Source organism: Maylandia zebra, linkage group LG13 (genome assembly GCF_041146795.1).
Source record: "Maylandia zebra isolate NMK-2024a linkage group LG13, Mzebra_GT3a, whole genome shotgun sequence".
In the NCBI taxonomy this organism is placed as follows: Eukaryota; Metazoa; Chordata; class Actinopteri; order Cichliformes; family Cichlidae; genus Maylandia; species Maylandia zebra.
The window spans coordinates 11,607,478-11,622,336 of record NC_135179.1 but is presented as its reverse complement, the minus strand read 5'-3'; the positions used below and the strand labels follow the sequence as shown (position 1 = coordinate 11,622,336).

The following is a 14,859-nucleotide window of genomic DNA, read 5'->3' as shown; positions in this document are numbered from 1 at the left end:
GCCAGCCAGTTATATATGGCAGTTCAATGTGTTTTTAAAAATTATATATCCATGTAACAGAGCTAGTGAGCAATCACCTTGATCTGATTTTGACAGTCAGCAGTACCTTGTGCTTTCCTGCTAGCAGACTGATTAGTTACTGTCTCTCCAGTCAGTCTTTTATCTCTCAGTTAGATTCAGTGTTAACTTCACCATGATGGTAGTCCTCCTTCTACTTTGGAGATATGCTGTAAGCTGACCACTTTTAACCACAACCAGCTAGTAGAATGCTGGTTTATGTGCATCGTTACTGAGCTCACTAAAACTGCAGATAAAGAACACAAACAGCAGGGCAGGGCGATCCATAGGACGATAAAGTCACTGGAGAGGCAGTTGATTATTGTTGAGTTATTTATTGTCACAAAGTATTTATACTAATATTTACATTTATATTTAAGAAAGCATGAGTATAGCCTTAAAAAATGTTTAGAAAGGTCTTACATGCCAATACATACTTATGATTTTGTTCGATATATATAATTCAGTTTGAGATTAAATGGAATATTAAACACTTGTTTACTTTAGATGTACATGTGTGTGTGTGCGCGTGCGCGTGTGCATGTGTGTCTAAAAGATTCTCATTTGGCTTAGTTCTTGTTTTTTTTTTTTTTTTTTTTTTGCTCCTGGTGTTTAAGCAGGGTTTGGATGTTGGAAGAGCATCCTTGGCTGAAATACACACTGTCAGACTGCATTCAGCCTTTTTATGATGATAAACCCAAAGTGTTTATTATGGATGTCAAAATATACTCTGTAGAATCCGGCTTTATATCAGACTGTGATGAGGTACCTTTTAACATAATTTGGAAAGGCAGTGTTTTGATTTTACTGGCTATTCTTCCTATATTAGAAGAAGTTAAAGCAAGCCAATGTCATGTCACAAACAATAAAATATCACAGAATGGTATGTCTGAATCAGCCATAGCTTCTTCTTTTGTGTTCTCTTAAGAACATTTTTGATGTACCATATCATTGAATTATTCTTAAATAAAATCTAATTTATTGACTGGTTGCCTTTGTTATTCAAAGTGTTGTAACTTAGTGCTTTGGACCGATACCGATAGACTTATTTCTCTTACATTAGACTGTAAACATGTTTGACAACGGTGTCATACTCATGTATTAGAATGGTGCATTATATTCTGTGCAACACAATAAAACTTAGTTTCTAGAGCTGTAATGTTTATTATTTTTGTCAGTGTTGAGATCACAACTAATTAATCCAATTTTGCCTAGAGTTTGGGAAAAAATAGTCTTTCTAAAATAGGATTTCTTGGTACTTTTATTAGAATTAAATAAATCTAAATTGAAAACATAAATAAATGTGCACTAAATCTGTCATTGCCTGGCGGGGAAGGAATTTGAAAGGAGGAGATTTTGCTGAAAAACAAAATAAGAGCATTATCGTGAAACAAAATGCTCCACAGTTATTTTATTTCAATTATCATGTTTTAAAAATTATTGAATGTAAATTCTATTAAAAACAAGTGGTCACCATTGGAAAACTTTAAAAGGAAATAAAAACATAGGTTTTGTTGCTTATGGGAAAAAAAAAAAATTATCTCATATTATGGACAGAATCTTTTTTCTTGTGGAAATTGTCTGGTATATTATTATATCACAACAAGAGCTGGGATACTCCTTTTGTCTCGTTTTTAGAAGAACAATAGATTGTAGTTCTCCACTACATGCTTTCATGTCTGTATGTATGTAGTCGACTAAGCCATTGGGGGATAGAAAAGCCTTTGTCTGTTTGTCCAAAGGTTACCATCTTGTCTTGAGTTCGTTCACCTGATTTGCACCCCTCAGGGTCCTTTGCACTCTTTGCACAAAAACATAACTAAGCTTGCGAGACTGATTCAGCGTCTCTGACCTATTATTTATTGACATTGATCTGAAAGCCCTCACAGATCTTCCATTGGTGTTATTGAAAGAATAGGCTTCTTTGCTGTTTGTTTTGTCTGCCAGTATACTTTCTTTTATTGGTTTTATACCTTCAAGGTACTCCAGAACATCACATACCATCTTTGCTTTCTTTGTGAAGCTACAATATTGGTTATACTATCAGTCAGAGTGACCAGAGTTTAATTTAGTACAGCTATTGCTCTGTTCTTTGTCCGTTTAGCCTAAGGGCCTGTAAGTGCTGAAGCTACTGTAACTACTGAGTGCTGTTTATATTTGGACAATCAGCCTCGGCTGTTGTAAACATTAGATGCATTGTCTCATGTCTGCCAGACAAATACCAACCAGACATAAAAAATCAAAGCAACGAGTGCCTGAAAGGTTTTTTAAATGTAATTACTTTGATTGATCCCAGTGAATAAGCAGCAAATGTGACTATTATTATTATTATTATTATTATTTTCGTATTTTATTTAACTGTTGTCAGATACAGGCTATAAATGCAGGCATGCAACCACGCCCTTAGAAGTACTAAGTTTGGCTCTTATCATAAGACCATGTGGAAATGAGTGTGACGAAAGAATGAGTTGTCTCTCTGTGCTCATCCCATCTCTTTCCCCTTCGTCCTCTCCCTCTTACTGTCTGTCGCTTCGTTTGCGTAGGACATATGTGTGTGTGATGTCTCTGTGTGTGATGTGGTGCGAGTCAGCTGTCATGGTTGTGCCAGTTGATGTGACATCTGGAAAGTTAGAGAGGAAAAGCAGATGAGTGTTTTCTAATGGTTACCCAGCTGTTGCATCATCCTGGAACGCACACTCCAGCCAGATGCTACGTGGAGAGTAGCAGGCCAGTACCAAAAAAAAAAAATCATATTAGGTGATGCCAGTAAATAAACTAGTGCTCACTGACATCACTTCCTGCCGCCCTTCAGCCAGCGTTTATGATTGGGTAATTCATGTCAAAGGAGGAGGTTTGAATTGTTGAAAGGATAAAAGGCTATTTGTATAACTTTTTCTGGTCCGAAATACATACGAAATACAAGTGCAGTTAAATTGGATTTTCCAAAAGTCAGCGAGCAGCCTCGCTATAGATAACAAATGTTTTTTAATTCATTTCAGCCTATCAAAAATCACCTAATTGTGCTCTGTGGATGCAAAGATGAGTGTCTGCAGCGAGGGGCGCTGCACATGCTTCCTGTATCTCCTCTGCCATCTCCTCTATACAAAGAATTCACAGTCATCTTAGAATAATCCTCCTGTTTCAGTCCTTGCGGATGTGTGTGTGTGAGATTGAGTGCGTTGGAGATAGTATAAGTGCAGGTCAGGGGTTGGGAAATTCCTTTCAAAACCCATGAGTCACTATTCCTCCTTATTAGCCCTAGTAGAAAATGCTGCTGAAAACGTGCTACATCGCCACTCCAGTGTTTACATATATAAACAATGTGTTTAAATATGTATCCATCCATTCACTTCCGCTTATCCTTTTCAGGGTCGCGGGGGGTGCTGGAGCCTATCCCAGCTGTCATAGGGCGAGAGGCAGGGTACACCCTGGACAGGTCGCCAGTCTGTCGCAGGGCTAACACATAGGGACAGACAACCATTCACACCCACATTCACACTCACATTCACACCTAGTGGCAATTTGGATTATCCAATTAACCTATCCCCACAAGTTTGTTTAAATATGTAAACAATGAAATATTTTTGTCCTTCTTTTGGCTACGCGTTACACATTAGTGCTTTGTGAATTGCCCATGCAGTGCCTTATATTGCATGATATGTCAGACTAGCTGTCCAAAACACAAGGACTTTTCTAATATTTCTAATATTGTTATTTGGATGCACTCGCACTCACCGTTTTTATTATAGAGAAGGAAAAGACTACATGCAGAACTGATAATATTTCCCTCTCAGCTGTGTGTCCTTCTTCAGACCTACCACTGCATTCCTCCATCTGTGCTACGTCTTTCATGTGTAATAGTGAGAAGATTTTTTTCTTTTTAATGGCACCATAAAGGAGACTGGTATGGATTGCATCCAGACTATTTAACCACATTCTCATTAGGCTTGCATTCTGATAACAGTTTGCAGTAGTTACTGAGACAGGCAGCTCTGTGATGCTTTAGTTACAGTCGAGTAGGAAACCAAAAACAATTATAGTTCTGTTGCTAGGTTTGGTTGCACTAGTGGTGTATCCAAACACCATTATCTGTAATATCTGCCACATAATGTTCACATGTACCTGCAGGTTTGTCAATACAAATTGTGCCACCTGTTAGCCAAACAGGTGGAGCATGCAATGTAAGCAGAACATCATTAGTTGGAATCTGATCATTAGCCCTGGTGCTGGATTTAATATATGATAATAATCTTATTTATTTTGCAGATGAAAACATTTTAAATTAGTTTACTTTTATTTTAACTTCACAGTTAACATGAGTTTACTATACTAAAATAAAAGGAAGAGAAGTTATGTTAAAAAATAACACTTAGCAACATGACTTGGATGGGTCTCAAGTGAAACCTTTTCAACTTTGAGGTGAGCTAAAAGTTGCAAAAGGACTAAAACACCTCTCCGCAGAAGTGACCAATACAAGCTGTGCAAATCACTTTATATTTGGTTGGTGCTTAATACTTATGTTTGCTCCTGATAATTGCATGTGAAAATGCAGAGAAATCATAAGTCAGATTTAGTGATTTGAGAATGTAATCACTGTTGTCAAAATGTGACATCTTCAAAAGTGCTTCTCTCTATAGCAGCTTGTTGCAGCACATTACTTGTATTTGAGTACCTACCAAGTTTCTAAATTTTCCTATTAAATCTTTCACTCAGCATGTAAAGCTGTCAGATATTCAGAGTGGTCACTGGAATGAAAGCTGATCTGTTTTACATCAGAGACAGCTGCTGATACAGTCCTATTCCCAACCCATATTTCCTACAGTGTCATGCAAGAACTGAGGTGTGCAGTTGATTAAAACTTTACCCAAGAGATTATTGAGTTGGTATACTAAGTACTTAAAAGGTCAAGTGAGCAAGAGCTTAGCTCAATAATCTTTAATTCCCACTCTGATGGGCTTTTCTTGGCACTTTCTACACACGACAGAGAGCTCTGGTTATTTGAGTGCCACTTCAAATTAATGTCAAAAGCTTGGAAACTTATTTTTAATTTGAAATAATTACTTAGGAAATGTTTTAGAACCGTCCAAACCCCACATGAACAACAGTATGTTAAAATGAATTTCTTAGCTGGTACAACATTAGTTACAGCTAAAATTGAGTTTAAAATGTCCCTTTAGTCTCATATTTTACACCCTGTTGCTTATTCAGACAGGAACAGTCACTCAGTCTGTTGCTCAAAACAAACTTCTAGCATGCTCAATCAGTTTAAAAATAGGTATAGAGGTCAACAGCCCATCAGTTAGATCTCCTTAATGCTGTAGTTTCAGGTCTAGGCAGTTAGAAAGTAAGAGTGGCTGGCTTTGACCTCGTTTTCAGCTCATCTGAAGGAGAGCAAGGGGAGGAGGGAGGCAGGAGGGAAAATGAATGTCCTGATGGGCCGGCCAGCCAACAAATCTACATCACTTCCTCCTCTAACATCTGGCAGTGATCAAGGCAGGCACAGAGAGAGAGAAAGAGAGAGAGAGGATGTATCTTACTGGCTGGCCCAGTGTTCATTTCCAGGCGTAGACAGAGGCATCACATTGCAAGACCGCCCACTCGATCTCATTCCCCCTTGGAGCAAAACAAAATGAAGATGGAAAGAGTTGTGAAAGACTTTTTCTCATCTTCTCTGATGTCGTCATGATCTTTTCTGTCATATGAGGTTACCAATTTTCCATGATGATAGAAAATCTATGATTGCCTGAATCTGTGAGAATAAATGAAAAAGAAGAAAACAAAAATGTTGGTTCTTCATCTTTTTCAGGATGGCGTAGCTGTGTTTTGCTGTCAGTGGTCAATCTGCAGTGAGCTACCTGGAGCAGAGGTGTGTAGTAGAGTTCACCAGCATATTTCATTCAAATTATGACTTACTTTTGCATACATTCAGATTACATGTACGTTAATAAAGAGTTCTGTTTTTGAATACTGTGGTGCACTGATAAGTTAAACCTTGATCAGTGATCTCCACAGGGTATGGTAACAAACACATTTTTCATTCTTTTTTATTACAATCTGTTATTTTAAATAATACTGTTGGTACAAAACAATTCCTCCCACTGTTGTTTATATACTGTTTTTATAAAAATTATCCACACATATTCATAGATTTCATTTCTGAAATATGATGTATCAACATTTATTTAGACGGTAAGACTTAGGTTGATTCTAAGAAGAGGTGTTTTCTTGGGGGGGGGGACTGGCTCTGGATTATGAGGAAAAATGCCAGGATTACAGCTGTAACCTATGAATTTGAATTCTATACAAATATTTTTTGCTGAGTGGGTAATTTGGTGTGGATTCAACCACATCTAAAATGTGGTCACCGAATAACAGTTTACTTACACTTCTGCATGTTTCTTTCCAGGAGGTTTGCATGAGAGGCTGCTGCAGGGTACAAAGATGAGCGTGACCTCCTGGTTTCTGGTTAGCAGCGGTGGGACTCGCCACCGACTCCCACGGGAAATGATCTTTGTCGGCCGGGATGACTGTGAGCTCATGCTACAGGTAAAGACATTTGATATGCCTCTTTTTTTTCACTGAAAAAAGCCCCAATAAAACAATCGTGTTTGATTTTACTGTTTAGAGATCATTAAAACTGCTGTACACATAGATTTTTCTCAGCCTTAGAAGTAAGCTGCGGAGTTCACATTGACCTGTTTCATTGGACAGTGCAATAACTGTACCAAGGATTGAACAACAATAGCACACAATGCTCATGCTGCTGCTCTTAAAGTAGCAGAGGTTGATTTATATGTCTGTATGCTGATGTCGCTGCAGCTGTGCATGCATCCAGAGAGACCACGTGCATGCTCATGTGTACCTCTGGTCACTGCACTAATAATAGAAAGTGGGGCAGATACCTCTTGAGTTAGATCTTTTCTGATGTGTGTTGTTGTGGATAGAGTATTCATCCATGGCTACAGGACTCCAGTTATGACATTACATTTTTAGAGAACTTTTCACTGCCACCAGTGCCTGTCAGAAAGTATGATTGTCAAAAACACATTTGTTTAGGACTCACTGATCCTGAGTCAGCAGACATTTTCTGTTCACTGTTTACATTATGCATCACACATACGCTTCTGTCTGCTTTTAGTTTCTGTTTTCAGTACAAAACCTCTATACAACACTGAAAATTAGATTTTCTGTGTGTAATTTGTATTAGTTAAATGATAAATGTTCAGATAATCAAATCTAATTTTCATAGTTTAATAGTGTAGATTAGCTAATGCTAAAACACAAAGGACTCTAAGCGTTATGTGGCTAAAATAATTTAGATGTCATGCGTTGAGTGAAATGCATATGAAGCAGAGACTAAAGTTGAGATACATATGTATGTGTGTACAACTTTTATGGAAAAATATTTAAAAATGATATGTTATAAAACAAACTCGGTGATATCTTACTAATGTCTTTGCATCCATAAAACTTGGAAACTACTTGCTGTTCAGATGGTATCGTATTACGCCTTTACAATCTGGTTTCTCACAGCCTTCAGTGCTTAAGTAATACAGGTTGTTTGCTTTGCTTTGAGTTGTAAAAGATCTCTTTCTTTTCTTCAAGTGGTTTCTTAATGTGTTTTTGATGACCTGCATGTCTTCGGGTTCTGTATGTGGATTGGATGTGGATTTTTCTTTCTGTGTGTCTTCTTGTAATTCTATCCCTCTGATGTGTTTGGAACCAGAGAAAGATAAGGGAACTATTCCAAGTTACAGACATTGGTTTTGTGTACTTGGACAGCACATGAGAAGCGGCTTACAGTTACCCTCCATGTGACTGTTTTAACAAGCCAAGGCATCATCACATGGTTTAAGGCTGCTTGTGTCATGCACCAAATAAAACTGGAATGCACACTCACAGATAGAATATCAAAATACAAGTGAATATATGACAGAATTTATCACACAGTTGCTTGAGTGGTCTGCGTAAGTGTTTTGTAGATGTTGTGTTGTCAGCTTGAAGAATTGGCTTGTTTTTCCCATCAGTCATACTGTTTGTGCTACATTGCTTTTGACAGTCATGGTATTTGCAAACTAAGGATAATGATCCGAAGCGCCTAGCTCTTATTTTCTTATTGAACAGAGAAGGTGTTTAGTGAATAGAGGAACACCAAACTATGATATTAATTTAACCTCTACAAATGATTTTTCCTGAATTAAACATTTTGAGGACGTGGCTTGGCTCTGCATATGTTCTGTTGGTTGTCAGTGCGTCTGAGTATAGCAGCATGAGTCCTCTCTCCTGTACAATGAGCAGCTCAGCTGGTCTCTATCCTGTTTGATCTAGCCTAATCTCACTAAAGTAATCGCTTTCACAGTTGGCCCTCTGGAGTTGCTTCCCTTGGTTTTACTAAGCCTTGCAGCTTTATCTTAACATTTTTTCTTCACCACGAGCATGTTTCTTTGTTTAAACAAGGAGTGAATGGCTTATAGGAAAGTCATATGAGAACTGAATATCAGATTCAGCTCCCATAATCAGCACTGGCTGATTTCAGTGGAATAAATTCACTATTGTCTGCCTTGCTTCATTGCAGAAATGACTTAGTCTTTGATTATTTTTAGTCATTATTAGTTCTATTTGTAATGTTGCCCAATGTATCTGTTACTTTTATAGTTTCCATCCTTTGTATTTGTCTGCCCTGCCATCATTTGTTTCACCTATGCTTGATTGTTTCCACTTGCATCTCGTTGTTACCTGTGTTTCGTCACCAATCGCCTCTGTGAGTATATACAGTCCTGTTGACATCTGTGTCTTTGTGTATTGTTATGGATTCTTTGAACACTGCCCTTGGGCCCTCTTTTCAGTGACATCTGCATTGTTAAAATTTTGCATTCAACAGGTTAGTGAAAGAGGTTCTGTGGTTCCACAACCCTAAAGCCCTTAGACGAGCCTGAGTTTATGCTTGTGCACATATTTACCGGATATAACATCTGTATTTGTCAGCGTTGGAGAGGTTTAAGGCTGGCAACAGAAATGTGGTCACTCCCAGATGAGCTAATCATTGAGAAATGACTTGCCTACTATCAACCCCAGATCCAGCAGACTTTTCAATCTCAAACAGTAAAATTAAAATGGAAACATTGACATTTCCACACAAAATAATTCCAGGTTGTCCTGCTTTATTTGCATTTTTATAGATTTAGGGTTTTGCAGTAGATATCTGACTGCAGCAAATTTGCTAACCAGTCAGTGTCATTGCAATTCTTCAGATACATGAAACATTTGTGTGGCACTGGTACATGAGACATATTTACCAAATTCCACAGCATATTTCTCTCCGAGGCTCTTGCCATCTTTTTTTTTTTTTTTTTTTTTTTTTTTTTTTAGCTATGCAGAAGGTTGCAGTGTTTCTACTGGAAATTGTTTATCCTCCAAACAGCCTGCTTAAAATCAATATTTTACCTCCAATCTCCAGTTACTATTCCACTGCTCCTCTTTGTCTACTTTGTGTGTGTGTGTGTGTGTGTGTGTGTGTGTGTGTGTGTGTGTGTGTGTGTGTGTGTGTGTGTGTGTGTGTGTACAGCTGTGTACAAATGCAAATGATTACAAAGAGCCCCGACACAGACATTGAAATACCTGCTGATATGCTTAGAGTTGATATGATAGTAGATATCATATGCAGTAACCCTGATATTTACCTTCAGAGTTACATTCTTGACATTGTCATGGATTCTGATAATTCCACAAAGGCTCCGGTTCAGTGACATACAGTATACTAATCGTTTATGTAAGAAACAGTTACTGTCCTGATGTTTAGTGTGAATAACCTGTGAATCTGTGCTGGAGTGCAACAGCAAACATGAAGAGTAAAGCCAACAATCACACATTATTTTGAGGTCCCGATGTCAATAATCACATTAACAGCTGTTACCACTTGCTAATGTTTCGTGTTTGTTTCCTTTTGTTTGAAGTCGCGCAGTGTGGATAAGCAGCATGCTGTCATCAACTACGAGCCTGGGACTGATGAACACAAGGTTAAGGATCTGGGCAGTCTGAATGGGGTGAGTACAAACACCAAAATATGCTAAGGACAGAAGTAAGCATCAAGATAAAAAGACTAGAAGAGGATACAGAGTCAAAAAGCAAAGGGAAAAGGGGGAGAGGATGGATGACAGATGGGGAGGAGTAAGATAATAAAAGGATAGAGAGAAATAGAGAGAGACCAATAGATACAAAGAAACAAAACATTCAATATAGTCAAGTTAAAAGTAGGAGAGATGGAGATGAGGTCAGAGATTTGTTTATTTCTGGAAGTCATTGGGAACTTCTTTTCTGCTGCTAATCAATCACCTTGTCAATCAAGATTCATATCAAGGCTTGGATCAATTTGAATCTAAACCCAATTATGCAAATTGCTGCTTAAGGGCAAACTCTGTGATGTGAACATGAATTAAGGAGTCAATTTGCCAATTAAACACATCTTTAGGACCTGTTTTCTTACCTTGATTGATTTAAATAACTCTCCCTAAAGGGTTTATGAGAAGACAATGGAAGAAAAAAGCTGTCAGTGTTTTCTGATGCTACTTGAAATACACATTGTAAACATGTGAGCTGGCAGAAAGAATGCTATTGTGGAAGATGAAATAAAGAATAAGCATTATAAATTTTTGTTATTGCACGAAGTTTTGTGAATTTTTAATAAGTTTGTTGTAGATGCGTAATGTTTTTGGGTATAAGATAAAAGATGTGTGGAGAAAAGCATAATTATTTGCATATTTAGGGTAATGGATAGTGATACCCAAGTTGGAATAGATTAAATTGGTTCATACCAAAATTCGAGCAGTACATTCATCCCAAAATACCACATAACAAACACCATAATTGATGTTAGCATGATGCATGTGAGAATTATGGGGAACACATTTATATTCGTTTTTGTAATTCTTGGTTTCTCTGTCTCTTTGACTCAGTAAAACTTGGTTACACGCAGCTACCACATGGCGTTAGTCATGTGTAATGATTCGTACTCAGTCACAGCCCACCAGATTAGACACATATGCACAATGCCCCTCACATCCTCTCTAGCTCTCAGACAGGAAGCCAGAGTCAGAGCCGCTTCCTGCTGTGTCATTAACCGTCCAGCTTCTTTGACGGGATTTAGAGGAAGTTTTCTCCTGCTGAGTCAGTGGATATACTGAGGTTTGCCACGGTCTGAAAAGCTATGTTTGGACAGTGTCACCATTTACTGTCTTTCTGAAGTCATTTCATAGCTGTGTTGTTGAAATATTTGGATTTCATCTCACTGGAGAGAAGACAGGAATGTTTTATTACAACAGCAGTGCAAGTGTGATAGATTTTCATTGGCTATCCAGTGAAACCTGATCTTTCCCAGAGCTGTACAGTAGAAAAAAGGGTGAAAGGGTTGTGTGGGGATATGAGAAGGAGAGAAATGGAAAGCAAAACTCCAAACAAAACAAAGAAATACAGGATTTCATTTGCTTTGGCATTTGATCCACGCTATCCAGACCAGTCGTGGTTCCTATATAAGAAGCCCCGTTGACTATATGAAAGTTTATTATTGGTGTTTAAATCTGTCGGATTGGTTTATCCTAGCTTCATAATCCTAAAACTGTAAACTGTTTAGGCTGTTTAGACTAGAGCTGTAATCTTAAGTTGATTATTTTATCACTAGAAAATTAATCTGTTGCTATTTTGCTAATCGGTTAATCATTTTATCCATCCATTAGTTTAACCTCTTAACAAGCTAGAGACATAGATGGCTGAGTGATGTATTTGTTTTTGCAAAAATGCTGAACATCATCTGTTTTTAGCTTACTTTATGAATCTGAAGCTTTGTCATGTCCTGTATTGAATGTTATTAACCTGAATATCTTTACATGTTGAACTGTTGGTTAGACCAAGCAAGCTGTAAACTCTATATTGTGTATATTGTGCATTTTGCTATTTATCGTACTGTTTATTTTAATCTCTGTGTGCAGCGCTTTGTGACTACCTGTCTATGAAAAGCGCTTAATAAATAAACTTTACTTACTTTACTTACTGTCCCTGCTGTGAGCTTTTGTGATTTATAATGGCTGTATATTAAAAAAAAACATTAAACATTAGGATGTTAATTGTTGATGAAAAGGAAATAAATATAAAGAAAGAAAGATGTCAACCATAGTACTTAAAGTACTAAAGCACATGTTATTTTTGGAATTTTACTGTGACTATTTCTTTAAATAACCGCCTTTCTGTACCCTCTCTCTGCAGACCTTTGTAAACGATGTCCGCATTCAGGAGCAGATGTACATCACTCTAAAGTTAGAGGACAAGCTGAGGTTTGGATATGATATCCTTCACTAATCTGTTCACCCCTCACACAACCAGCAATATGTTCACCATTTAGAGAACATGCTGAGGAAAATTTTTTTATTCTCACCAAGGTGCCAAACTTGTGTTGTGACCTAGAAACATAGTTGAGTTCACAACTTGCAGTAGTGTATCAGTTCTTTTTTTTTTTTTTTTTTTTTTTAAATGACATCAGAAACAGCAGTATGCGACATTACGTGATGGCAGAGCTTCAGTTCATCCTTTGTCATTTTTTTTTTTTTTTTTAATAAATAGGACAGGGGGAATGAATGAGAGAAAGAGGGGGAGAGAAAGAAAGAAAACCAAAGGGGAGAAGAGACGGTGAGAAGGGGGGGGAAGAGAGAGAAAAAAAAAAAGAACTCCTGGGTCACCTGTATGGAGAAAAAGAAAAAAACAAACAAAAAAAACAAACAGAGGAGACAGCAAACAACAAAGAGCAACATAATAATAGAGAAAACAAAGCACCATCACAATAAACTAGCTAGTCATAGATATCAATATTTACTAAATAATAAACGATATTGTGCAGCACGCAAGATAGACAGCGCACAGTGTGCTTTGAGGCAGCAGCCAAGAAAGCTTTAGTCCGCGTCTGTGAATACCCATGTGTGCATACCTGTGTGGATCAGCATGCTTGCATTCCAAAGGTTTCTCCATGTAATGATCTGCTAGGGAGTGTGGGGGGGCCACAGCCCCGTCCTCCAGGGTGTGAAGCGGGTATGGAGGAGATCAAAACTCCAGACATCCAGAGGCCCCCAGAACACAAGAGACCATGGAAGACCAACAGAGGGGCAGCCGCGCCACTGTTCCAGTAAGAGCCGAGGAGAGTCCCAGATGAGGGCTCGCCCAGCAGCCGCGGAGCAGAAGTCAGGGGGAGTTGCAGTGACGCGCCCGTGAGCTCCGCCGGCCCCCAGCTGCGCCTGAGTGACCGAGCCCTAGGCCGAGAGGCCGGGGGCACCCCACCTCCAAAGGGGCCCGAGCGAGCCCCAGTGTATCAGTTCTTAAACAGTTTGTGTCATGCCCCATCACAGAAGCCAAAACAGCTCATGCCTGACACCCCATAACTTTTATCAATCTATAACAATACATAGGGAATTATGAATAATTTCTTTCAATAGATTAGCATTTTTAGATTATTATTATTTTCTAATTAAAATAGGGAAAATATTAGAATCATTTAAATTAGTTTTACTTTGTATTTTTTTAAACCTGGTTGTGCAGGTCCTTACCTCATTTGTGCTTCCCCACCTGTGGGCTTGCATTAGTGTCTGTAATCATGTCATAGTTGTATGGTGACCCGTATTTCCTTAACCTTTCTGTTTCACATACCAATCTGTTTACGGTGGTGAGAGGAGAACTCACTGTGCCTGAGGAAGCTCTAAAGGTGAGGACCTTTGTCCTAACATGATCATGTTTCACAGTTGCATTGTACTACATATATGGCTATTCATTTTATGTGTCCATTTCTTCTTCTCCCTTTAGCATGAAAAGTTCACCATTGGCCTCCAACTCAGCAAGAAACCATCGACTGGTGAAACCGCTAGCACCACAGCCACAACCAAATCTCCCAGTAAGACCCCAACAAAGGCACATAGATCCCCCAGCCACACTAAATCAGGGGAGAGCAAAGTCACGGATGGGGTCACTTCCTCCAAAGAGTCATCTGCCAAACCTGTGGACACTCACAAAGCTGAAGAGAGGATAGGAGGTAAGAGACAAAACAGAAGTAAATGTGGAAAAGTAAATTAGTCTGCTGTTTCCTTAAATTTACAAATTTCTCTTATGAATAAAGATATCTTCAGTGGAATTTTAATTTTGTGGTGATCCAAAAGTAGCCCTGGGACTGAAATAACAACAAAAGCAATACAAATGTTTAGTAATGGCTTTATGCTGATATTAACAAGTAGAAAATGTATGTTCTGATATATAGTTCTGCAAATACTCTCTAAAACCTCTAGATGTAATACCACAGTTTCAAAAGCAGTTCACTGAATTTTTCACTTTCTACAACCCTGAGAGAGCAGGCTTTATATTTGCATTCAGGCTTCACATTCATGTCATCATTTAGTGCAGGGGTGGGGGAGCTCCAGGCCTCAAGGGCCAGTGTCCTGCAGGTTTTAGGTGTGTCCTTGATCCAAAACAGCTGATCTAAACAGCTGAATTACCTCCTCAACATGTCTTGAAGTTCTCCAGAGGACTTGTAATGAAATAATCATTTGATTCAGGTGTGTTGACCCAGGGTGATATCTAAAACCTGCAGGACAGCAGCCCTTGAGGCCTGGAGTTCCCCACCCCTGGTTTAGTGTTTGTGTCTTTTTTTGTTGTTGTTGTTGTTGTTGTTGTTTTTTGTTGATGTTTTTTCCCAAATAAGGAAACCTTTTTTAAAATAAGAATATTGTGTAATTTAAGTGTGGTAGGGTTAGGCCAGTAGGGGGTGGACATGGTCAC

General features: G+C 38.4%; 1 protein-coding gene across 5 annotated transcripts in view; it reads left to right on the top strand.

The window, feature by feature from the left end:
* The window catches only part of cep170aa (centrosomal protein 170Aa), a 38,744-nt gene that overhangs the window by 3,880 nt on the left and 20,005 nt on the right, over positions 1-14,859 (top strand). For all 5 annotated transcript variants that reach the window (XM_076891532.1, XM_076891529.1, XM_076891533.1 and 2 more), the window contains exons 2-7: positions 5,864-5,923; positions 6,464-6,603; positions 10,011-10,100; positions 12,313-12,394; positions 13,740-13,795; positions 13,894-14,119. In XM_076891532.1, the coding sequence (XP_076747647.1) occupies positions 6,499-6,603; positions 10,011-10,100; positions 12,313-12,394; positions 13,740-13,795; positions 13,894-14,119 (559 nt within the window). In that variant the 5' untranslated portion in view covers positions 5,864-5,923; positions 6,464-6,498. The remainder of the gene's footprint in view (positions 1-5,863; positions 5,924-6,463; positions 6,604-10,010; positions 10,101-12,312; positions 12,395-13,739; positions 13,796-13,893; positions 14,120-14,859) is intronic.